This window comes from Marmota flaviventris, chromosome 3, assembly GCF_047511675.1.
Source record: "Marmota flaviventris isolate mMarFla1 chromosome 3, mMarFla1.hap1, whole genome shotgun sequence".
Classification (NCBI taxonomy): Eukaryota; Metazoa; Chordata; class Mammalia; order Rodentia; family Sciuridae; genus Marmota; species Marmota flaviventris.
Genome location: NC_092500.1, coordinates 78,284,543 through 78,311,992, shown reverse-complemented (window position 1 = coordinate 78,311,992; position 27,450 = coordinate 78,284,543). Strand labels below are relative to the sequence as shown.

The 27,450-nt window shown below is 37.3% G+C and overlaps 1 protein-coding gene across 1 annotated transcript in view; it reads right to left on the bottom strand.

Annotated features, from left to right (window-relative positions):
- Pkp2 (plakophilin 2) overlaps positions 1 to 27,450 on the bottom strand; it is a 72,215-nt gene that overhangs the window by 39,237 nt on the left and 5,528 nt on the right. Inside the window, exons 2-4 of the mRNA XM_027934179.2 lie at positions 18,401 to 18,513; positions 17,356 to 18,035; positions 9,981 to 10,116 (exon numbers count right to left, since the gene is read on the bottom strand). Of these exons, the coding sequence (XP_027789980.2) occupies positions 9,981 to 10,116; positions 17,356 to 18,035; positions 18,401 to 18,513 (929 nt within the window). The remainder of the gene's footprint in view (positions 1 to 9,980; positions 10,117 to 17,355; positions 18,036 to 18,400; positions 18,514 to 27,450) is intronic.

The window sequence follows — 27,450 nt, the reverse complement described above, 5'->3', positions numbered from 1 at the left end:
GGGTGGACAGAGCTATTTAAGTAGGTAATAGAAGTTAAGTGATAAAAGCCTGGACCATAATAAAAAAAGAAGAGAACTAGGGATCAGGGGAATAAGAGAAATTTTAGAGAAGAACACCAAATTACATGAGTACTTTTTACAGGACAAAACTTTACCATCAATAATGAAATGAATCACCTTCATCAAGAGAAGTAAAAATTCATTTATCATGGCAATATTAATAGTAATGCAACCTAACTCCAAATCCAAGTTATTTTTATGATCAATTATTTTGAGTATTTAAAAAGATTTACATAAATTTTGCAAGAATTTTAGTGTAAGTAAATAATTTTATACTTTTTTTTTTCAAAATTTTCTTAGTTGTAGATGAACACAATATCTTTATTTTATTTATTTATATTTTTGTGTGGTGCTGAGGATTGAACCCAGTGCCTCATGCATGCAAGGCAAGCGCTCAACCACTGAGCTACAACCCCAGCCCCTAATTTTATGCTTTTTGATGTACTATTTAAAAAATATTTCTTCTAGTCCAGCACAGTAGTGCATGCCTGTAATCCTAGTGACTTGGGAGGCTGAGTAAAAGTCAAGTTTGAGATCAGCCTTAGAAACTTAGTGAGGCCCTAAGCAATCTATTGACCATCTCTCAAAATAAAAAATAAAAAGGGTTGAGGATGTAGCTGAGCAGTAAAAGTGTCCCTAAGTTCAATTCCCAGAAAAAAAAAATGTTATCTATATTACATATATATTATATTATATATGTTATATTATATATATGACCCACGTATATTACATATACACATATACATATATACATACATATACATATACTTACATACATACACACACATATCCAAATACACAGGAAAGAACACATTGTCTATTGGAGAAAATGCCAAAACTAGCAATGGAAAAGAAAAAACACATGGTTTAGATTCAGAAGCTACTATGGCTGCTTAGAAAAGGTCAAATAATATCAATTTGAGTAAATCAGTTTGGTGTTTTAGGCTGCAGATATCATCAAATGAATAGGGAAAGGTGGACGGAGGGTTGGTACAAAGAAATGTTAAGTTGTAGTCTGATGGCTTTCCCTCTTAAAGGCTTCCATTTGCATCCAATTTGAAAACTTTTAAGTTGGTGAGAGACTTGGGTACAGATCTCAGTCATTATGACCATCTTAATGCAAAAATTTCAGGTAGCAAGTTTATGAATAGGGATGAACTTTTCTTTCAAATGAGGTTAGTTAGGTATGAAAGGTACCTAACTGCCAGCAGTCTGCCCTGTGTGTGTGTGTGTGTGTGTGTGTGTGTGTGTAGGGGTGTGGGAGTGGCACACCTGGCTTAAAGGCACATTTGTATGTATTCTATATCAAATTCCAGCCACCCTCTCTTATTAATAGTAGAGATAGTATTTATGACACAATCTTCCAATCTTACGTCTTCCTTTGTTAGCACTGGGAAAAGACTACAAGGAAGGAAGAAATGAAAGTCCAGGTTGTAAAACAATCTAAATAATAATAATAATAAAAGTAATAAGTACAATAACAATAAAGCAAAAATAACAACTCTTCTTCTTCTTGTATCTCTCAATAAGAGGTGTCACCATAGTCTTAAAAAGTTCTATAGACATTAACTAATTAAGAGCTTATAAGACCCTTAAGAGGGCCAGGCATGGTGGCACACACTTGTAATTCCAGTGGCTTGGTAGGCTAAGGCAGGAGGATCACAGGTTTGAAGCCAGCCTCAGCAATTTAGCAAGGCCTAAGCAACTTAGTGACCCTGTCTCTAAATAAAAACACAAAAAAGGGCTGGTGATGTGGCTTAGGAGTTGGGCGCCCCTGGATTCAAACCCTAGTACCAAAAACAAAACAAAATAAAATAAAACAAACCTTAAAAGGAAAGTGCTCTTTTTAAAACAGGACACATAAAAACATAACTGTTGTATATGTCACTAGGGTATCATGGGATGTATCAATACAGAGCAAAGTACTTTTTGATACCCTTAAGGCTTCTCTGGTATTAATGAGCAGTAACACTTTCACTTATTGGCTTTCTTATACTTGAACAATAAGAGACAGATGGGAAGTCAGCCAGAGCAATTCTGTTTGGCTATAACTAAAGCCATTCTAATATATTCATACATCAATGCCAATAATAAAGATTTCTTAGGTACACGTTCGAACTGGTCCAAAAGATCCACATCTACGTGTTTGCTTCCTCTATTTCCATTATTATACTTCCTTAAGAGCAAAAAAAAAGCACAATTTATTTAAGACAACTTATAGTTCTCACGTTTCTCTAATGTTCTAAATTTTTATTTTATAGTTAAGTTTTAAGGTAGCAAAATTCATACTTCATGAACTTCACAAATGGCTAGCTAAGCCAAATCTTCACAGCAGCAGCAGATACATCAGAAGCAAAAAGAAAATGCTGTTTTTCCTGAGGTACTTTGGCAGCTTTAGAAATATTTTATTAACTTAATTTATAATTTATAAGTTGCCTTCTTCAAAATATGATGTGAAATGGCTCACTGGCCATATTGCATTTCAAGCTGTTATGATAGGATTAGTGAGAAGTGGAATGAGGAAGCCTCTCTGGCTCTCACCGGTCACCTATATCCCCTTGGCTTTCAGCACTTGCTTCAGTCCGGAAAGAGGGTACTGCAGACATGACAGTGTGCAGATAAAGGCTGAAATCCGGCTACTGTTCTACCTACTGTAGAATTTGACTCCCTAGTGTCTGGAACTTAAACCAGGTTTAAAAATAGGCTTTGGTTTCTTTTATCCACTTTATCAAACAAATGGATATAAATCTGATGAAATGCAAGAAGTGAGAACTCTTCCCTTGGGCATTTAACTAGAGGATGGTAGATGATGAATCATGTATAGATTAGGATCAAAATCAAATGTGCTGCTTTTGTCCCTTAAAACTCAGGGAGGCAGTTGAGACCAGAAATGTTTGATGAGTTTCCTTGTCATACTGAATCCTCAGGGGACTTTTTCTTCTTTTGAGGAGAGAAAAAAAGAAATCACTAACATAAAGTCTCAGAACTTCAAAAAAGCTTTCATTTGAAATCGTTTCTAAATTTATGAACGGGCAGAATCATATTAGAATTTTATCTTTCTCTTTGGCTTTCTGTTAACATTCTTCCCTGCTAACTATAAAATAAGTAAAGGAGCCAGGAGTGGTGGTGCACACCTGTAATAGGGGTGAGGATGTAGCTCAGTAATAGATAGAGCATCCCTAGATCCAATCTATGGTTAACCCTCACCCCCCACGCCCGGCACATACACTCAAATAAGTAAATGATGGGGATTTCAGGTGAAAATAAGCAGCATGGGAAACACCTGACTTTGGAGAAAAAGGCTGCGGTACTGCACAGTCTTTGCTCTCACGTCCTTCCCTGTCTGGAATGTTCTGCCCACTTTTCTATTCTGGCGAAGCCCTGCTCATCCTGTATGATCCAGCTCAAATGTCACCTTCTTCGTGAAATGTCACTCCCTTCCTCTTTCCTTCCCATTAGAATTAATCACTCCCTATAAATTGGTCTAACCTTTCAGGAAGATAATTGGCAACATGTGTCAAAACTTTAAAAATATTTGCTTCTGGTAACCTTCATTAGGAAATAGTGTGAAATGCAGACACACACTAATATATGAAAATAGTAACTGCAGTATTTATAATAATGAAAAATAAGGAACCATAGAAAGCCAATAGTGGGGGACAAGCAGTTGGTGACTGTCACATATCCACATGTTGAGATATTCATGGGAGAGGCAGAGCAGTGTTTGAACTGACAGACATTTTATTAGTCATACATTTTCCCCATCAGTCAAATGGAGTTGTGTAAGGTTAACTATCATGTGCTAGGCACACATTAGTTACTTAACACTCAGTAGTTACTACTATTATCATTAAAATGCCATCATTAAGCTAATGTTTAAAAATATTATTAGTGTTATGAGAAAATGCTTATGATACACTTTTCAAAGGTGGAATAAAACATATCTGCATTTCCACTCATAAACACAGGCATAGAGAAAAACAGGATTAGGGGATTTGGGAGAAGTGATCAAAGGCATAAATCATGAATGGAATTTGCTATTTTTTAAGGGTATATTTGTGCATACTTAAAAAATTTTAAAATCCCCACAAAGCAAGCTACATATCCAACTTGGTTGCAGATATGTAAGTTTATGTGTTTAATATCAGAGGAAAAACCCTAAAATAACAATGGTAGGATTATGGGTATTTTTTTTCTTTTTTAATTCTCAATTTTTCTTATAATGAACTTAAATTAGTTTTGTAAGATTTTGCAAAACATTTATAGTGGTCACTACTTCAGTGATAAGATTTGAAATAAACATGGGAAAGGACCATTTAAAAAAGGGTTTTGCAGATTAAATTAAAGGATTTATCTTTAATCCAGCAGGCAAGATCGGCATTAATTGGAAAGATCTCCCTAAAAGGAGATTGTATTGGGAGTAGGTAAGAATGGAAGTAGGGATATTAGTTAGGAGGCCACTGGATTAACAGATGATGGTGACAGGGACCAGGATAGTAGAGCTGAGTAGGGAGTAAAAGGTGGGTATTGGATTATTTTTACAAATAGTATTAGAGAACTTGAACACTGAGTAAATACAAAAGGGAAGAAAAAAAAAAAAAAAAAACAAAACAAACCCAACAACCTTTTTTTGAAAGTCTGTTCAAGTTTTGGTGTCAAACTATCCAAGTAAACTACTGTTCATTATCAGAAAAAATACATCCCTAATCTGAAAATCTAAAATGATGCCACAAGTGGAAAATTCTACACCATAAAGCTCTGTTTCATGCACAAATTGAAAATATTGTATAAAATTATCTTCAAGCTTCATTTATAAGTTGTATTTTAAAAATAAATGAATTTTGTGCTTAGATTTTGATCCTGTCCCCAAGGTATCATATTATGTATGTGCAAAAATTCCGAGATCTGAAAAAAATCCCAAATCCAAAACAATTCTGGTTCCAAGCATTTTGGATGAGAGATACTCAACTTGTAAGAGGCTCTGAATTATTTTAGGTAAGCAATATAGCACCATCTAATTGTGGTCTTATAACAACTCTTTGTAGTGAAACTATAATTTCCCACTTTATAAGGAGGAAAGTTGGAGCTTGGGTAGGTAGAATATCTCGCCCAAGGTCACCCATGTAATAAGAGTACTGGGATTCAAACCTAGCTCTGATTGATTCCTGAAAGTTTATGCTCAACCACTAGCATCTTGACTCCCAATCTACTGGAAGCTAATATCAATCCATTAATAGCTGAATGAACTGCTGGGAGGTGGAACCTACTTGGAGCAAGTTAAGTAAGTAATTGGGGACAGACCTGGGAAGGGTTTATTCCTGGCCCCAACCCCTGCTATGAGCTGAGAAGCTGTCCTCCACATCCTTCCACCATGATGTTCTGTCTCACCTCAAGTCCAGAACAGTGGAGCTGGCTGACCATGATTTGAGGCCTCTGAAACCCTGAGCTGAAAATAAACGTTTCCTCCTTTAAGGTATTCTTGTCAGGTATTTTGGTCACAACAATGAAAAGCTGACTTGAACACAAGTAACAACAGAAAAAGAGATGCAGAGAAAGAGAACTCCTGAAATCAGCAAAGGGTTCCCCTCCAGCATTCAGTAGAGTATTAATTATGCATGTGTGTAAAGAAAACTGGTTGAGGCCAGGGAAATAATTACATCAAATGATTTAAAGGAATAGCTACTATGTTCACACAGGACCAGGAACAGTGATTTTTCTTACCAGCCAGCCATGAGAGCCTCAAGATTCATGATATAATAGGAAGAGTTCTCAAAGTGTCTTGCTTTAGAGGTAGGATCAATTATCTACAGAGGAATGCTGATTTGGTCCCCCCTAAATCTTAAGAGCAAAATTTGAAAAATCCAAACTATTTCCAAGCAACTTGACTGCATCCCAGAAAAAAGTTCAAGATTATTTATTTATGAAAATATAAAATTAACCAGTACCCAACAAGATAAAATTCATGATGCCAGTCTAAAAATTGCCAGTGCTGATCATAGTGGTACAGACTGTCATTCTAGCTATTGAGGAGGCTGAGGCAGAAGGATCACAAGTTCAAAGGCAGCCTCAGCAACTTGGTGATATCATGTCTCAAAATAAAAACCATAAAAAAAGGGGCTGGGAATATGGCTCAGTAGTTAAGTGCCCCTGAACACAAATGTCAGAATTAGCAGACAAGAACATTAAAGTAGCAATTTTAACTTCTTCTATATGTCCAGAAAACTTGAGCAAAGGTGGGACATAAAAAAGGGTAAGTAGGGCCATAAAAGGTGTAAAAAATATTTAAGGAGATTTCATTTCTACCTGAGATAAAAAGTATAATTTATGAAATAAAAATACTCTGAATACTAATGGTATATTAAACACTGTAGAAGAAAAGGTTGGTAAATTTAAAGAATAATTTTTGAACTTATTCAAAAGGAAACAAAGAAAAAATAAAAAACTAAAGAAGAAAAAGAATAGGCTGTTGATGAGCTATGGGACAACTCTAAGCAGTTAACATATATGTAATTTATGTAATTATAGTTCCCAAAGGAGGAACAGAAGCAGATAAACAAATGAGAAAAGCTAATGGCTGAAAAGGTTCCAAAATTGATGAAAAGTAGAAATCCATAAATCTGAGAGCTCAGTGAACTCCCCCTACACAAGAAATACAAGGAAAACTACACCAAGGCACATTGTAACCAATATGCTTAACAACAGTGTTAAATAGAAAATCTTAAAAGCAACAAGGGATGGGGGGTGGAGGGGGGGGGGAAGACATACTCTAGAGAAGAACAAAGATAAGGATGACAAGTGATTTCTGTCTGAAACAATGCAAGTGAGATGACAGTTAAAAAAAATATCTTTTAAGCACTGACATTTAAAAGGGAAAGAAACAAATGGCATCTACACAAAGAACTAGAACAACTTACAGGAAATGGAAAAATCCCTGAAAAGACACAACTACCAAAGCTCACTGAAGAAGAAATAGCCCAAATTACCCCATGTCAATTAAATAAACTGAATTTGTAGTTACGAAACTATTGGAAAATTGAAAAAGATTGAATAGTTTACAATTCATTCAATTAGTCCAAAAAAATAAAAAAATAAAAAAAGGAAAATGACATCTTATCTTTTAACTGCACATGTAAAAACTCTTAAAATTTTATCAAGTCTAACTAAAAATATAAAAAATGACAGTATGCCATAGCCAAGTGTGATTTATCCCAGGAATGGAATAACATTTTAAAATCAATCAAGGTAATTTATCATAATAGCAAAAGTAAAATGAAAAAAAAATAGAAATATTTCAATAGATACATAAAATGCAAAATCCAATACCCATTATTGGTACCAAAAAAAGAAAAGAAAGAAAAACTTTATTAAGACAGAAATAGATAGGAAGTTCTTCAACTTTATGTGGTCACCTATGAAAAACCAACAGGTAGTCGTATACTTTATAAAGAAAGACTGATCAGGAACAGGATGAATACCTACTCTCAGACTTCCTTTCAAGATTGTAGGGGAGGTTTTAGCAAGCAAGAAACTGAACACAATAGTGCACACCTGTAATGCCAGCTATTTGAGAGGATGAGGCAGGAGGATTATAAGTTTAAGGCTAACCTGTACAATTTAGCGAGACCCTATCTCAAAATAAAATAAAAAGGGCTGGTAGAGCACTTACTTGCCTAGCATATATGAGATCCTGGCTTCAGTTTCTAGTACTAGGAAGAAGGAAAAAAGAAAGAAAGAAATACAAAGCATCCAAATTGGAAAGGATGAAATGAAACTGTACTTGCAAATGGCATTATCTTCTATGTAGAAAATCTGATGGAATCTTAAAAAATGCTACCAGAGTTAATAACTGAATTTAGAAATATCTTAAGCTATAAGATCAATATATACAAATATCAATTCTATATACTAGCAAAGAACAATAAAAAATTTTAGTTATGAAAGCATCTGGAAGTATGATAAACTTAAGGATAAATCTTTAAAAAATATGAAAGACCTCTAGAGTAAAAACTATATAACATTGCTGAGAGAAATTAGGGAAGACTTTAATAAACAGTGAAATATATTGTGTTCTACATGAAAACTCAACATAGTTAAGATGTCAGTCCTTCCCAGATCTGTCTCCAGATTCAATGCATTCTCAGGTTTTTTTTAAGAAATTGACAAACTGATTAGAAAATTCAAATATAACTGTAAAGACCTAGAATAGCCAACACAACTCTGAAAGAGAGCAAAGTTGGAGAAATAACATTACTTAATTTTAAGACTCATTATAAAATTATAGTAATCAAGACCATGTAGTTCCCAGTAAATGAGGAGGCTGAGGCAGAAGGAGCACAAGTTTGAGACCAGCCTGGACAACTTAATAAGGCCCTGACTTAAAATCAATAAAAAGGGATGAGGATATAGTTCAGTGGTAGAGCACCTGGGGTTCAAAACTCAACATGGGGGATGTATGAATAGTATGGCATTTAAATAAAAACAAACAAATAGATAAGTGGAAGAGAACACACACCAAAAATACATTCACATATGTGGTCAATATCTCCTCAAGAAAAGTAGAAAGACAATTTATTAGTGAGAGGAAAGCCTTTGTAACAAATAACACCTGAAAAATTGAATGTGCCAAAAAAGAAACTTCAGTTTAAATCTCATAATACACACAAAAACTAACCCCCCAAAACTATAGACCAATATCAAAACAAAATTATGTAAGCTCATGAAAAGATGTTCAATTTCACTTATGATTAGGGAAATGCATATTAAAACCACAATGAAATACCATTATAAATTTAAATAAAATCATAAAAATTTGTTTAAAATAATAAAATAATTGGGCAGTTTCTTAAAAAGTCAAACATACACTACTGTATCATCCAGGGATCCTACTCCTGGGTATTCAATGAAGAGAAATGAAAGCATATGTCTACATGAAGATCTATACATATGTTCAAAGCAGTTTTTTTTTTTAATAGCCAAGACTTTTGATACACACCACATGAATGAATCTCAAAACACTTGAGCTAAGTAAAATAATGCAGAAAAAGAGCATGCATGCTATATAATTCCACTTACACCAAATTCTAGAAAATTCACTCTAATCTTTAGCTATGGGGGGTTGTCTTGGGAGGGGTGGAAATTGATTGGAGAGGGATGGAACATGCAGGTTACATATAAATACAAGAAAATACTAGAGGTAATGGATATGCTCATGATCTTGATTATGACAATCACTTCACAGTTCCAAAACATGTCAAAATGTTGTTGAACTGCATCTCAATAAAGCTGTTACATTTAGACAACAGACATCAATGTAGCAGTTTTAAAGAATGAGATAAGGCTAACATATATTGAAGACTTCTAAGATACAGTGTAATTTTGTTTTCAATCAAAAAAGGGTATGACTCTCCTCCTCCAAAACAAATATATAATGACCTATTGATTCCAACTCTGGAGATCAGTCCTATGATAACATTTCTGGAAATGTTAAAGAATAAATGTACAAACTATTCATCAATTATTATAGTATGCTAATGAAACAATGAAAAAAGTTGCAAAATACTACTTGTATTAATATGTTTTTTAAGTGTAGAAAACAATATCATAAAATGAATGCATTCTTTCTCTGAAAAATCTGAAAGTACATACAATGGTCAACAACAATTGCCTCTGGGGTCAGTTCTAAATGGGGAGGTTGGGCATGCAGACCAAGGGGAAGGCTTGTGTAGGGGGACTTCCTTTCTAAGATTCTGAATTGCAAGAAGGATTGTGTGTAATAAGTCTATATTTCCTTTTAAATTAAAAAAAAAACCCTCAATGACAATTTTTAAAAATGTAAATAATGACCCATATTTGATGTTCAGGGTCATCATTACAGATGTGGTGGTGGGCTGGTTATGCACAGAACTTGAGAAGATACGCACCCTTTTCCGTGCTTCAGCTTTCTGGAAGCACTCATGCTGTATGAAAGTAGCTGCAGCAGAAATCCTGGCTGGCGGCGTGTGGTCTGCATCAAGCATACTTACTGCTCGTTCCAGGGTCATCTCCACGTCTGCATTCCTAGATAAACAGTCACAGATTCAGCTGGGCTCTAAATGGCTCCCTCCTGCCTACCAATCTGATCCTCCAGAGAGCATTCAGGGAATATTGTGAAACACCTAAATTATCTGAACCTTGACTTTTCTTCATACAAAGAAAAATCAGCACCTGAGATTGGATGCAAGTGGCAGAAGTCTTACACTCTACTCAGACAGGTCTCTGAATATGTTGTTGAAGAGATTCATAACATGTACAAAAGAAATGGCACTTTTAAGTATGTACAGTATGAAAATTATATCTGCAAAGTGACTTTAATGACCCAGTTAAGACTGTTTAGATGGAATCTAAAAGAAATTTGTTCAAAGAAATAAAAATTATTTCTATTCTGGTAATGGCACACCTATAGTAGAAACATCTCCTTTCTCAAACTGCTCAGAATCTGTTATTTCACCCCAAAATAAATTAGAAATAGAAGCATATCTAAAATGCATATAATAGTATGGAAACAGTGGAAGCCTGAAAAATGGAGTTCTGGCTGGGTATGATGGTACATGCCTGTAATCCCAGTAACTTGGGAGGCCAAGGCAGGAGGATCACAAGTTGGGGGTCAGCCTGGGCAACTTAGCAAGACCCTGTCTCAAAATAAAAAGTAAAAAAGGTTGGCAATGCAGCACAGTTGTAGAGCATCCTGGGTTGCTCTAAAAAAAAAAAAAAAAAAAAAAAACCAACAACAACAAAAACACCCCTAAAACCAAAACCAAACCAAATTAAAACCAAAACCCAAAGCAAAACAAAACAAACACACTGGATTTTATTTTGTTAAAATAAGTCTTGCTGGTGTGACAGAATACATCAGGAAAGATAACCATTAAATGCAATGATAGATACCTTTTTTTCTTAAAAAAATATTCATTCTGTTACCATTTGCCACTGAAATGACATTCAGTTTGTGCCTGTCCCAGTGGCTTACTTTTGTCCTTTACTAGTTGCCAATAATGATGAAGCCTAAAGTAGTTTGACACAGAGAAACTCACTGATAGAGGACACATAAAATTGCTACTTATAAAATCATAACTCCCAAAAGCCTCATAGCATTATGTTTTTTCTCCCTTTTTATTTCTGCCTGGAGGGTGACTAGCTTAGTCTATTATCAGCTTGGGTGTTAGGTAATGAGGACACCAAAGAAACCTGGAGAGGGTGCTTTCCACTCTCTGCTGACAAGCAAACACCGTGAGTAAATTCTCTTTGCCATTAGGCTAACCCACTAATACCTACCTACATGCACAGAAGTGAGTGGATACAGTGTTGTGAATGGTGTATTTTTGTGGGGTGGGTATGGTGTGCTTGAGGGGGAAAGAAGTAATGGGCTTCATGACTGAAAAGTAAACCTGCTGCTCCTGACACACATGTTCAAACACAGAAGTGTTACCTCATGAGCAGAAGGGTATTAAAAGTGGAACATTTCTGGCATCTATACTGAGAATTATATAATGATGTCATATTTGAGAATGTTATGCCTCAGGAGTTAATTTTAATTGGTAAAAAGAATGCAGGCTATTATGCAAAACTAGAAGTTAAGTCATTTTTATTTAAAATAAACACACGTTTTAAAAGAAATGGAAATCTTTGTGGACTTAAATGGCTTTTCAGAGAAATCATAACTCTAAAAGTCTCAATCTCAATGGTAACCGCAACATTTATCATCCAGGACTCCAGGTGTTTAACTAATGAAAGATCCTTCATACCGCGAGAATAGCCTTCTGTTTAATACAGCCTTTTTTTTTTTAAGATTCAGCTATTAATCAATCTTATAAAGCCATAAAGGATCCAAGGAAAGTTTGATTCTCCCATCTTCAACCCCCACAAATAATTCCATTACTCTAATCCTTTATATTCCTGAACATAATTCATGAAGAAGCTCCACATTCATTCCCAGTTGACCCAATGCCAGTTCACTTTGTCACTAAAAACAATTCCCAACTCAATGAAGGCTTACTCAGTAAAGTTTTTCTACAGCTACTGGTGTGTCAATTTTCTGTGTTATTATTGTCCATAAAGTCCAACTCTGTGAAAGGCACACATTCTGACCCCAGTCTGGCTCCATATCCTACATCTCTCCCCTCTTTCTTACTCCTCCTTTGATCTCCTACCCGACCCTCAATCACACCAGACTTTTCATCTTTCTCTAAACAATGCAACCTTCTTCACAAGGTGCCTTCTTTGATTTTTCTAGGAAGCGCATGCTTCCATTTCATTGTTACCCATTACTCAAGACTGGAATGAGATACCATCACTTTGGTAAAATCTTTTCTGTGCCTCTACCCGCTGGAGCTGTTCCTTTCTTCTCCTGCAGCATTCCTCCACTGCATTTCTTTCTCTCTTCCTCCTTTCTTCTTTCCTTCCTTTTCTTCTTTCCTTTCTTTATTCCTTCCCATTCACTAAAGAACACTTCTTGAAGCCTGCAGCAGTGTGGCTTAGAAGATGAGGTGGGGGTGGCAGGTGGGGATCAGGAACAGCAGTTATTCTCTGGCCCCATGTCCCCTGAACTACCAGACTGTAGATGAGTCTTTTCAACAGCTTTAGTTCAAATGTTAACACGATATCAGAATAAAGGGGCCGGGGAGGTGTAGGTTAGAAGTAGGATACTTGTCTAGCACTGGGGTCAATCCTCAGCACCACAAAAACAAAAACAAAACAAAACAACAAAAGAAAATTTAAGATGAGGTCAGTATAAGTAAAAACATGTAAAAAGGTATGTGAAATACCACTGGCTCAAATGTGAGATGTCACAGGGGGGAAAAAAAGAGTAATTTTTTTTTGTGAGTACCATCTCCCAGTAACCAGAACTTCTGCTAATAACAAAGCCCTGTCCCAGACTGGATCTTCTGACATCAGAATATGGCTACATTTTCTGAAGGTCGAGCAAATATCAGCTAAGGAATGGACAGCTAATGCTGGGTGTGGTGGTGCACACTTGTAATCCCAGTGGCTTGGGAGGCTGAAGCAGCAGGATTGCAAGTTTGAGGCAAGCCTTAACAATTAGCAAGGCCCTTAGCAACTTAGTGAGACCCTGTATCAAAATAAAAAAGAAAATGAGTTGGGGATGTGGTTCAGTGGTAAAGTGCCCCTGAGTTTAATCCCCAGTAACAAACAAACAAAAAGAATGGATAGCTCACTGTAAGTGTTGTTGCTTGATACTTTGTAAAATGGGAATTCTCCTACCTCCAAAAGAGTGATGAAGGTGCTGCTTTGGAAAGATAATTCTGGAGGCGATATGTGGACATGTGTTTGTAGAAACAAAGAGACCATTTTAAGGGCCCTGCAAGAGTCTTAGCTGGGATGATGAAGCCTTAAACTGGGTTATTAAAATGGAAATGTAAACAATGATGCGGTTGGAAGAGACCTGAAAAATCAAAGAACTAAAGCAACTAGTGATTCAGAGGATGTAGAGGAGAGTCCATGTGACCTGTTTTCTGCTCTAACTTGCTGTAGGTCACAAACTTGCTGGTGATCCTACTGGAGCTCCCTCTTCTCTCCTAGTCTCCTCAACCAACCCCAGAGCGCACTGCTCTGTTGTACTCTGAAGCCCTGCAGGCACCAGCATGTACCTCACGGCCTTGCACTTACGACATGCCCTACTTTCTTTTCCCTAGACCTTCATATAAACCACTCAATTTTTATATTTATGATGCTGAGGGAAATGCTGGGAAAACTGGAAGAACCTAACATTTGTTATGAATCCAAGAGGTTCAGAAATCATATTTTTAGAAAAATTTATCTGGAACTTTCTACTTGGTGATTGTTTTAAACCTTTCTCATTGGCTTGATTTAGAACAAGTGATGACTATCTCAGTTTTACTCAGGTCTCAGTTTTCAGCCATATTAGTAACTGATCGGCCATTCTTTTGGAATGACGAATCCATGGTTTGCTACCTTATGTCATTAGGTAGGTTTATGGTTGTATCTAGCTACTTCATAGGAATGTTCCACATGTATGAAAGAATACTCCTTTACATGTAGGAATTTGGGTAAGAATAAAAAAAAAATTTTTTTAATGGAACTGAATAGTTTGAAAGGTGAGACAGTGCAGGCAAGGACAGCCCAGAGTGCCTCAGGGTGCAGCATGGGGAACTGATAGGAGAGGGAGCATACCAGAAGCATAAGAAAGGCAGGCCAGACTTTGCCTCAATCATTATTTTTCTTCATAATAGGAAATATCTCTGGCTCCCTCTCATCTCCATAGAAAGCAAAAATTTCCCTTCAGAAATCAGAGAAAAGGGTTAGTACCTATGGTTTGGTCTCTAGAACTTGGAGAATCTCAGGAAAACATTCCTTACTCTTTAAATTTGGGGGCAGGGGAGGGGTGCTGGGGCTTTTAACTCATGGCTTTACACAAGATAGGCAAGTTCTACCACTGAGCCACATACCAGCTCACCCTTTTTTATTTCATTTTATTTTGTACCAGGGATGAACCCAGGGGTGATTAACCACTGAGTCATATCCCCAGCCCTTGTATATATTTTATTAGAGACAGGGTCTCACTGAGTTGTTTGGGACTCACTAAATTGATAAGGCTCAATTTGAACTCATGATCCTCCTGCCTCAGCATCCCAAGTCACTAGGATTACAGGTGTGTACCACTGTGCCCAGCTCCCCACCCTTTATTTTAAATTTCTTGACCTCTAGTGTTCCTTCTATTCTTTGAAATATCATTAAATATTATAATGAATTACCCTGGACATTAAAACAAGAATTTGAGCAACAAAAGTGCTAGATGTCAAAAAGTAAAGAGTTTGTATTTTTTCCTTCCCTTTTTAATTTCTGTATAGAACCATCATGGAATGGCCTCTGTTTTAGGGGTGCTGAGAACATAAAGATGAATGAGCCATTGGTAAGAAGCTCAAAGTCTAGAGAGATAACAGATAAGTAAATGAATAACCACAAGAGTTACTCTGATAGAGACATCCACACAATGTTGCTATCTGGGGCACATAAGCTAGATTGGGAAGGGAATGGCCAGGAAAATGGTAATGTTGCAGTTAAATCCAGAATTATGAGCAGCCAGACAAAAACAAAGCTACATGTGAAGGGCTGAAGTGGGGAAGAAAGTGGGGGAGGGTGATGTGGGGGGAGGGGAGGAGGAAGAAGGGAGGGAGAGAGAGAGAGATCAAATGAGAGTGAATGCACAAATATCTTACATTAAGGAAAATAGCAGGAGGTTGCAAGTGGTTTAAGCATGGGTGTGTTTGAGGATGGTAGTGATGAAGAGTGGAGAAGAATACAAAGAGAAGAGACTAGAGTGAGAAGCAGAGATGAAAACACCTTGGGTTTTGTATGCCATGCTAAAAAGCTTGACTACTCAGTGGAATTATGCAAAGGTGGTAAACCAGGGAAAGAAACAATCAGGTGTGGGAAGATCATTTTGACAGTCCTAGACAACAGTTCTGAGCAAGACCAGTGGCAGAGAGAGACCTGTGCAATGGAGATGGAGAAAATGATGAAAATGTAAGACCAATTAAAGAGGTTAAAATATGGTTTGGTGATAGATGACTATGGAGAAAGATGATAAGAATGGCCTCCAGGTTTGTAGCTGAAAGAGCTCAGTAGGAAGAAATGTGTAGGAACAGAAGGCCTAGAGGAGCTAGCGAATTTAGTTTAGGATATGCTGAATTGGGGATGTCCAGGAATTTATTAAATCTACATAAAGGTCTACAGGGTAAAAGATTGAAGATAAAACTTTTGGAATCAGGAGGACACCAGTGAGACACCAGGGCCTCCCGGGAAAAGCACCAAGACCCAGAGAGAAGGGTTACTGAAGATGACTTCTTTGGGCCTGAAAAAAAGAAGCACTTTTAGAAGATTAAGAAGGCTGCAGAAGTGTGTCATGGTGACATAAAAGACTGAATGCGTGTCTTTTTAGGATGTAGCTAAAAAGCAGTCACCGCTACATTTGTCAGGAGAATGTTCCTGTGAGGTGGTGGGGACAGAAGCCATATTGCAGAGGGTTGATGAGTCTGAGAAGTGACAGGCTGGTTTAGAATGTCTGAGGGCACAGAGTTTGAGAAGTGGGATGATAGCTTTGCTATTGTTAAAATGACTTTGCTAAAAATGGTGCTTATCACAAATCCTAGGCTATAGTAGTCATTTAATAAATTCTAAATTACCATTTAAAAGTCCTTATCAGTATTTTCCTCCATAAATAATTACCTGATGTATTTTTCCTTCTCTAGAAATGTGTTCATATTGATAAAGATCTGCTTCCTACCAGAAATGTTAGAAGTTTCATACAAACATTTGATTTATGAAAAGTGTTTATTGCTTCAACACCTAATACCTTTTTCGAAAGTAATTTATCACGATAGCTTGCCTAATCAATAGGTACACTACACATTTTCATTTAAGAAATGACTACCAATAAGCAATTTTAAAATCAAACAATCAGATAATATTTTGCCTTAATGATTCTAAATCATTATTTTAGGAGTTACTGATTTCATCATTGATCCATTTACAAACATTCTTTTAGTAACTTCCTCAGTTTACCCAATTTGTACTTGAGCATTAAATTTAAATAAGGGTTAAGATCCAAACTAGTCAAACCATAACATAAATAGGAAAGGTAAAGGAATGACTTTGAAAATTCAATATTTTGATTATTTAGTTTTGCAAAACAAAACAAAACACCCAAAACCCTCCAAATCCATAGTACTGAAATCAAAAGTAAAGGTATCAAGTATTAAAGGAAAGAAAGAGACATCTAGAAATCAGACACCCTTGAATTGCCTCTCCTTAGCTCTCGGAGTCCTTTTACACTAATAATCATGCAAATAGCACTTGAGGCACACACTCAGCACCAGAAGTAAGCATTTGTGCCTTTTCTTTCCTTTATTTCCAGGACTGATTGAAAAAAATGCATATAACATTATCCATTTTTTGGTCTATGCTGGAGTTTGCTCTTGATAAGAGCAGATTTTCACATAGCCAAGGAGCAGCGATCCCTTTAGCCAGCATCTAATCTGGAACAGATGGGCTAAACGTCACATTTTTGCACAAAGCTGTCATGTGAGCAGGTAGCTTGGCCCCTGTTCCTGAGGTAAACAGGCTGATCTGTCAATTAGGCAGCTGCCCGAAAAGTCATTATTTTAATCACTTATCTCTGTAAGCCTTTCTCTCCAGCCCTAGAAGTGCCAGCTCACACTGTCAGGGCTGTGGGAACAGAATGTGCTGGCACCGACTAAGTGGTAGATTCAGAAGACTCACCCAAGCTGGGAGTCGAGGACAGTGCTTCTCTCCACGAGCACATTCCCACTTCCTGCTGCTGCCACCTGGCCCACGGTCATGTGCGTCCTTCTCCCACCAGAGTCCACAGTGACACTGGGCCCGGCTTCCCTCAGCGTTCGGGTGCTGTGGAAGGAGCTCTGGTGCCAGGAAGACCTGGCAGCTCTGTTCTGAGTGACGGGCTGCAGGGGCACCAGAGGCCTCATCTGCCCTGAATTCAGGTAGTTTTCCTTCTCCAAGAGGTTGCCCATACTGTGACTGGTCCCTGGCCTGGGGTAGGTGAGCACCGAAGGGTTGACAGGGACACTGTCAAAGACGGTGTCACTAACAGACCCATACTGGTGTTGTCTGTGGTAAGTGTCATAGTGGCGCTGTCTGCTCACAGCATGGTTGAACCCCACGATTTCCGAGCGGGCATATCTGGGTGGCATGAGGAGGGTGGAGCGCCTGCTGTCTTGGTGGCGCAGTGTGTGCCCAGGCTGGGTTCTGTGGCTGTAATGGTAATCGCTGTGAGCGTAATGAAACCTCTCAGGGCTGCTGTCTGGAGAAATCTCCAGTCTCCTCAGAGGCTGCCTCAAGGATCTTTCTTCCACTGACTTCTGGGAGCTGTACTGTGCCGTTCCTCTCCCCCAACGACCCCCGTAAGTGGCAGTGGTGCCAGCCTGCATGAGAGAAAAATAAAACTTCAATGAAGCATAAATCTGTTTTTGTCTTTGCTTAAGACTAATTACTGTGGATTATTCCTCAAAATGTCAGTTTTTCAGAATGGAGAAGTTGGCCCCTTTCTGGGTGAAGTCTTTTTTAAAAAAATAAGACTTGGTTGACTTGAGTCATATTTACTTGCGTTAGGATTTAATACTGTTTAAAATCCCCAGGTTCCCAGGGTGTCCCCATAAGTCAATTTTCTCAAAATTGGTATTCAGGAAATAATACTTTGGAGAGGTAAATCTCAAAAGCAACAATCTAAAAATGTTTGAAAATGTTTTCCCAGCAATTTGACAACTATCAACATTCTTTGATACCCTACCTTTAATACATCATAGGTTTGAGTGACAGGGGAACGGCCTCCGACAAAATCATTTTCAACCAGGTGAAGGTTGTAGACATACTCAGGAACACTGCTGGTTCGGTGAAGATTTCCTGCAATCAAGCAAATATTAAAATATAGAATATCAATACTTACAGGCTGTATATTACATTTTAAAATTTAAGTCATTAAGGCCAATTACAAATATAAAATTTATATTAATATTTTAAATGCTGGTTTAACACCACCCGTGAAATCGTCTAAGGATCAAAGGTTATCAAAACATTCTATTTCAAAATGAAAGTCAAATTTAAAAAAAGAAAAAAAGGAGGGCTGGGGCTGTAGCCTAGGGGTAGATCGCTTGCCTAGCATGCCTGGGGCCTTCGCTTCAATCCTGGTACCATATAAGGCAAACATTTAAAAGACAGGAAGAGGAGGAAGAGGAGATCATAGAAATCCAAAACTGGTCGTTACAATGCTGAAGAATTTGAGAATCACACATTGGTTCAGATGGTCTGTTCTTCAACATCTGGTTTCTCAAGTTAGGGGAGAATTCTGTTAGCACTGCAGGAAGTCAGAAACTTTTTATAGTAAGTAGGTGTAGGCAATAAATATAATGGTGACTCAACACTACTAGATAAGACAGCTTGTATAAACAACAAGGTGGATCTGTGTAGTCAAAGAAAACAGGATCAACTGAAGGCCAGGCTGGGGTGAAGGTGCTTGGCAATGTGAGAGTTAGGCAGTAGAGGAAAGCAACCTCTCTCCTGAGCGACTGCTTTTGTGGAATTACCTGGCTTCCCCCTTTGTTTGGTGGTCTAAGAGCCAGCCAACTCTCCTGCAATCACTGAGTGGGAGGCAACCCTTTGTGCTCAGCTCGGGAACCCACAGGGATTCTCAATTGATGCATGTCTCATACCTCTGAAAATACTTCTCTTTGAGGGATGTGGGAGGTAGAAGACAGACAGTATTGTGTCCCTCTTCTACCGCTTTATCCTTCCCTCAGCCTTTTCTTTTTTTTGTAATCTCTTATGACTTGCTAAAAAATCCAAACTAACCAAGTAATCAAAGCTCTATAAAACCTAGATAATGTCTGGTTCTCTAAGTTTTTTAAAAAATATTTTTTTAGTTGTAGGTAGACACAATACCTGTATTTTATTTATTTATAAGGGGTACTGAAGATCGAACGAACCCATGGCCTCACTCGTGTTAGGTAAGTGCTCTACTGCTGAGCCACAATCCTAGCCCTTGGTTTTCTAATTTTAACCATTTTTCCCCCTGTTATGTAGTAATCTTTTAGAAATCTAAGGGGATAAAAAAATACTTAACTCTTCAATGACTTCAGAGACTCATGAAAGACGCTGAGAAGAAAAAAAAAAAAAAAACCACAGGCAGTCCCTTTCCAACCCAATTGTTCCAACAAATTGTTAAAAAGTTAAAATTTCAAGGACTGACAATATATTCAAAGTTATTCAGAGGGGGAGGGGGAATGAAGATTGTTGTTGCCATAGAGCTTAAAAAATCTGAATCCGTCCCAAATTTATTCTTGTGTCCTTATTTCCTGAAGCCAAACAATCTGGCCAGTAAACAATTTTCATGCCTCATGGGGTCCTGGAGGAGGCAGCTTCTGGCTTGTAATTGTCACCCTAAAGATGAGAGAGGTTGAGGTAAGCCATGCATCTCATTTATAGGGGCCTGATTTATCCACATGGCCTGACAAAAGGTCAGGTGGCCTCTTAGTTTGTAAGCTGTATGACCTGGACCTCAAATGAGGGAAAGGAATCTCTATAACTCAGGAGAGGCCTGCCTCCTGCCTAGGCTAACTAGCCCTCACTTACCTTCCCCCACCAGGCAGTGGGCCAGGGAAAGGAGGTTAGAAGGACTATTACAGGGAACACAGAGGTTCTAACCTGAAGAGGGTGCAGGACCCACAAGGGAAAGGGAGGGTGGGTCCCGGAGATGTTCAAACTCACCCTACCTCCAAGAAAACAGCCAATTTTCTTCAAGAGGCTGTGAGCAGGCAGCAAATTATTAGTAAGCCAATCCTTAAGAAACAAAATTTACTGTCTTTTATAAAAGGTAATTAAGAAGCTGGGGATGTAGCTCAGTGGTAGAGCACATGTGTAGGGCCCTGAGTTCAATCCAAACCAATACAATAATACAGTAATTAAGGATTATCCATGTTCAAAATTTTGACTGTATAACAGACTATATGAAAGGGCAATTTAGAATGGAAAGATACTAATTGTCATACATGGATGGTGGCTAGAATCATTAATTGCTGTTCCACTATAATAAAATGGCAGATGATCAAAGCGTGCAATTTTAGCAATCCAAGAAAATTTCTGAAAACAGGGCCTCTCTAGCCTGTCAGTACCTGTAGTATTACCCTTACCCTACTTTCAAAAGTAGGCAGCTATTCAGGAACAGTTAATGAGGGCTACTGAAAAGATCTGTGTGTAAGACAGGGTTTCCCAGTAATGTCCAATCTGATCTTCAACTCTGGGACTCAAGTAATCCTCTAGTCTCAGCCTTCCAAAAAGCTGCTTCATGGGTGAGTTTTAAAATCAGTTTGTTCAAGCAAAATGTTTAACTCATGTTAGACATTCACATTGTTGCTGCAGTTTTTTAGGCTTTCTAAAGCAACTTATGCAAATTTCTGCCTTTCAATATTACTTTTAAGGAGCTAAAATTATTTCATGTTTCTTTACAATATGCTGTGGATGCAGAGCCAACTATTACCATCCCCATTTGTAAACAGGGAAACTTAAAGGACTTGCAAATCAGTTACTGCAAACTGGTTCAAAGTCAGGGTTCCTCTTTTCCACTCTGCTGCTTGGCTGCAAGGTGCCCATTTTGAAATTGTCCTTTGCCAAAACCCTGGGGGGATTATTATCAGAGTTTTGATATGAGAACTAAATCCAATCCTTCCCTCTTTCCTCTAGCACCTCCATCTAAACAGTTACAAATATTATGTAAACATTCATTCTTTATTTGCTGTAGTGCTTATAAGGAAGCTTCTCCTTCCATTTTCAGGTGAATAAACTGAGATCGGTTTAATGGTTCCCAAAATAACAAGGTAGTCAGTAACAGGAAAAATAATAAGATTGGATTTTTAAACTTTCCCGTGGAATACACATACAAGAAAAGATATGATTTCTGATATTCCACATTCATGTTTGTAACATAGATGGTTTCTTTGTTAAAAGGCTAATCTCAAATGACAAATAACGCAGATTAATTTGCTTAGTCACGTGTTTGAGATCAGTATGGTAGATAAAGGTGAATCAGCAAGTGTTCTAAGATTTTAAAGAAATTTTAGTGGGTAGAATTTTTTTTTTCCAAAAAGATTAATCAGGATAAAATCTAATCTCTGTAAGGGAAATCATTATTTTCTGTTCAGTTGGAGAATAAAATAAATGACTGTTGAACATATAATTCAGCCATGTCCTCCTCTAAAAATAGAAACAAGAAAGCAAACTAAAACATTTGATACCTGGAGGTGCATCCTATTTTAAATAAATGTAACATAAAAATTCAGATTTTCTTAAATACTTAAGATTAAAGTATGATTCTAATTCAAAGGATTTGTTTTCTTCAAGCCAGGAGGCAAGTATTTTCTGTTAAGTCAATTCTGTAGTCCTGGTCTGGAGCTTCTGTTCTACTTTCTGTGTGTAGGACAAATGACTTGCATGCCTCAGTTTCCCATCATTTTAGGAACAAACAGGATTACTGAGAGAGGTTTCCTGAGAAAGCACACATTTAAATGCTTCTGAAAGGTGTACTATCTGGGTTTGGACATGCTACTCCAAAATATAACACCTTGGTGTGTGAGAAAAGAGCAGATCTTGCCCTCCTCTGCCCTTCCTCCTCTAAAGCAGACTGATACACACACACACACACACACACACACACACACACACACAAATCAAGCTGTCCTTCTCCCAAAGTAGGTCATAAACTCTCATTCCAGAGGGGTCCCAGAGGTCCTCTCAACAACCAGATTAAAGAAATGTTCCATAGGAAAGAATCCAAACAGACTTTGCTAAGCCCCCTACCTCAGTTTATTGGTATTAGATCATATACCACTTTGTGCAATTGTATTTCTGCACAAATTATTCATTTAAAAAAACACATTTGGCTCTGTCTTTGGGTCTTCAATTCTGAAATCTCCCATGTCACTTAATTTTAAAGTATAGATGTACACTTTTCTCTTGTTAATCTGTTCTTTTGTTATATGAGTCTCAGTCATAAAACTGATGATAGATGAGGAAAGCAATCTTTTCTCTCTTACAAAGGCAACATGCAAAAATGAGATAAAGTTTTTAGAATTTGGGTCACAAAAGTTTTTCCCACTTTTTCATGCATTAATCTGTTCTAGAAAAAGGGATAAACTAGCATGTATGCTTTAATGTACATTGTGTTGTAGTTCAGAGTTTTATTCTGCTAATTTTACCAATAGTGCTGAATTTGACTTTTTCTGCTTGTTTCTGATTGACCCAGCTAATGAGGATCATGACAACAATATTGTGAGTTTTCCAGCCATTTGTTCCACTTGCACACTGCATAATGTGCTTTCAATATTTTCTAACAAAGTTGATGATATATTAGGAAACATTTCAAATTAATAATGACTCAGGCACAGCATCTGAACTTTTTCTTCTAAGAACACCATGGACATGTTATAGAGCCCACTTAAGGGGAGAAGGAGGTAGGTACAAAGCAACTTTACCTCTGCCTTGCTAAAGGACAAGCAATTCAGGTCAAAGCAATTGTGGGAGTAAGGCTGGGGTAAAGTGGGGTTAGTTAAGAAGGTGGAAGAATTCCAGATTGCAGAGTTGTAGGACTCACAAGATAACATAATTTTCTCTTTGCATGTCTGCATGTTCATCTGAATGATATGATTCCTAAACCACGAGGGGGAAAAATATCTTTGTTTCTGGTCAAATATGCAAGAAATGCCCAAAATAATGAGATATTTTTAGGGTTAAAAAAAAACTAGATTTATTTCTATAATAAATTTTGTGAGCAAGCTTTATTACATAGTTGGTTAAATTTATTACATTTGTGAAATCAAATGGACAAGCTTCTATTATGGTTCCATTACCTGAACCTAATAATATTTTAAAAAATGAACTATGGCTTTTCTATGGTAATTAGGTAATTGAGAACTGCTAAAGAGACAAAACCTTTATATGCCCTACTTCTATTATAGAGAGGAGAGTAGCATTCACATTCAAAAGAGCATCTTTTCGTTCAACCTTCGAACACTTATAGTGGTTAAAAAGTGATTTGGGTCACACTGAGCCCTATAGGCAGAATTTCTGTAGGTGAGAGTACAGAAGAGGTTCAGATGAAAACAGATATGATTAAATGTATGCACAGAAATCAGCTGTTGTTCATTACTGGTAGTGACTGATTTTTTTTCTTTTATGGTGCTAGAGATCAAACCCAGGACACTGAGCATACTAGGCAAGCCATCTACCACTGACTTATACCCCCAGTACACTAGTATTGACTTAAATGCTACATTTAATTGTGATAACAATCACAGCCAGTTGTCTTCACAGTGTGAATCACAATGGTCCTCTTGGTGGAAGAAAAGCATGAAAGTCTAAAAGCTACCATCTTATATTTGGCCTAACTAAGCATCATCTGGGTAGCAAAGGATCTCATTCTCCAAATATCTCAGAAAAATTTAATTTCTTTTATTAAACTTGGGGCATGTTATTACAGGTGAGAGACAGAACATCTTGAAACTTATTAGGAGGAATTTATACAGCTAGTCATATTTAAATGGCTCCTTAAAGTCGTCTACTACCAAATGTAGGAGTTTAGGCCTGGGGTGTAGCAGAGCAGTAAACGTAGCATGCTTGAGGCCCTGGGTTCAATACCTAGCATCCCCCTACCTAAAAATAGTAGGAGGAGTTTAAAAGAAAACAGGAAGTATGTTAACACTTATCAAGAACCACGCGTCAGTACTCCTGAGTTGGTGCTTGGATTTTTCTATTGGTATGTATTGACATGTATACCATCGAATTGATTTCCCTGTACTTATATATTTAAAAACAATACTTTTCTTCTGTCTTTAATCTTCAAGAAATTTCTCAACTAACCCCACTTCTACCATATATTTGTAGAAATCGCAATTCTAGAACTTGTATATAATCTAGCTCAGGCTGGAAAATTAGCAGGATTTGTCATAAAACTATGGTGGAAAACTGATTTAAAGCAGATCAAAATCAAATAATCTTTCATATTACTGAAAATTTAACAGAAGTTTGTGCAGTGCTGTTCTTTGTGACCAGTTAATGCAGCTCATGTAATAAGCCACAAGAAACAACTCAAGAGTTATCAGTGTGTGCTGCAAAGTACTGGCTTTGAGTTCTTATTAAGCTGAATGTGCCAGGCACAGACCAATTCTCCCAGGAGAATGGGCTTCATCAACTGTGCCAATGTGTGATGAGTCAGTGGCTGCTACCACTCACACAATATACCAGCCATCAGAAGCCCTTAGTTTTCAGAAGCCTCCTAAGTGGTTTGAGAACCATTCTTTGATGTACCAGTTTATGGAATTTTGGGGGCAATCATCAAATTACTGCTCTAGATAAACACAAATGTACATATTAGAAGGTCTTTTTGTATTACAGATGTCTGTCATATTTTGGTTGATGTATTTGGATACGTGATTATACAGAATTTGTGATTATAAAGTAGTAACTTAAGAGACTGGGGACATAACTCAGTGATACAGAACTTGCCTAGTGCTCTCTGCAAGGCCCTGGGTTCAATCCCCAGCACTAAAATCAATCAATCTAGTAACTTAGCATGCTTGTAAAGTATCAAATAGATACAACCTATACGTGTCTAAATCTATTAATTCCTATAACTTGTTTACTTCCTTTATCATTCCTGCCGATTCATTTGCTGAGACCCTACAATGATTACTTATAAGATTTTAGAACTACGATGACAACCATCATATTATACTCACCATGGTTGAACTCATGATCAAAAAGATGAATTTATAGAATTCACCCATTATTATTTTTTTTTAATTTAAAATACATACTGCAGGGCTGAGGCTGGGGCTCAGTGTTAAAGCGCTCGTTTAGCACATGTGAGGCCCTAGTTTCGATCCTCAGCACCACATAAAAATAAAATAAACTACACTATAACTAAAAAATATATATTAAAAAAATACATATTACACAGGCACAGAGACTCGTGCCTGAGGTGCCAACTACTTGGGAGGCTGAGGAAGGAGGATCACTTGAGTATCGATCTCAAAAAAACAAAAAACCTCATTACAAGTTTTCTTTGTAAGGAATTTCAAGTCATTATATTCCCATAGCTCTCACTTGCCTGGGCGAACCTCTTCTTTTCCTACTGATTCATAACCGCTGGTCCTTCTTTAAATCCATGTAATGTGCCAAATATATTTTCACAAAACCTTTGTATTTTTCAAGTTTCTCCCATGCTGAAACACCTTCTGTGACTCACAATTATAATTTTTAACTGACATTTGAAATCCAAATTTGAGAGGGGTGGGGTAAGGCTGCCTATAGGGAGTCACAGCTGAACTGAGTTTTGAGGGTCATGTAAGAGTTAACCAGACAGACAGGACAAGGGGTTGGGGAAGGGTAGGCAAGACCAAGATAACTGCATGTGTGTGTTTGGTGAGGAGTGGAGTCATGGTGATAGGGATGAAGTTTGAGAAGTTGCAGGCATCGCATTGTGAAGAGCTTGGAATGCCATGTTGAACACGGATTTTACTCCTATAGATAACAGCAAGAAACCAAAGACATTTAAATCAGGAAATGATACAATGAGATTTTATAAAGTTCACTCTAGTAGCTATGTGGAGAATCAAGTGAGGTCAGATTAAAGCAGGAGGTGGTTAAATCAAGTAGATTTTTACCTCCTCAGTATAAAAAATCCTATCTTGTAGTACCACTTCCAGAACAGTTGTACAGCGGCACTTGACAAGTTAATTGTGGATAAGTCATACCGCTTGTACATTCAAAATATCCTAAGTTCACTTATTTTGCATGTACTCTTTGGGGCTGACATCTATTCTGTAGATCACCACAGTAGAGCCCAAATGTGAGGATGGTAGTGCTTTTGTCTTGGGGTGAAGAGAAAGTGATCAAGTATTTTCTACTGCTCCTCCATCCTTCGAGAATATGTAGAGGAAGAAAAGTGGCTTCTTGCAAAATGTTGGCAGACTCCTTCTTCCTGAGTTATTAGAAAAGCTTAGGATGGCTGGGCACGTTGGCACACGCCGGTATTTCCAGAGGTTCAGTAGGCTGAGGAAGGATGATCGCAAATTCAAAGCCAACCTCAGCAATTTAGCAAGGCCTTAAGCAACTTAGTGAGACCCTGTCTCAAAAACTAAAAAAGACTAGGACTGTGGCTCAGTGGTTAAGCACCCCTGGGTTCAATCCCCAGTACAAAAAAAAAAAAAGAAAGAAAAAAGGAAAAGCTTATGATGTTTATTTTAGCAAAGTTGATCCTATATTTGGATAATATACATTTAGTATATTTACTATCATTCTTTTGTCTGTATGACTTGTGTACTATGGCCAGTAATATTTTAGTGATCTACACCAAATTCTTATTATCCGTCAAGAAAGGTGCTAGGATATTTTCTAGCATGTGTAAAGCCCTGGATTTAATCGCCAGCACTCCCCGCCACCAAAAAGTAATCAAGATTCAATAACTGATATGATCCTCCACATTCCTACCCCATGGCCACTGTTAGTGAGATTTAGGATTCAGAAATAGTCTACTAACCTTTTAGTGTGTGATTTTTTTTTCCCTGAAAATTCTGGAAATAATGTAATTGCAGAACTTTAATTATTATTAAAAAATCCTATCTTGTAGTACCACTTCCAGAACAGTTGTGCAGCGAACTATATTGGTAGGATTAAGCTTATTATTTCAAGAATATAAATATGTGTATATTTTAAATGGTAATGGTGGGTTGTTTTCAAATGTTTAAGATTCTTTTTTTTTTCCAAATATGCATTTTTATCTAGGTCTACATA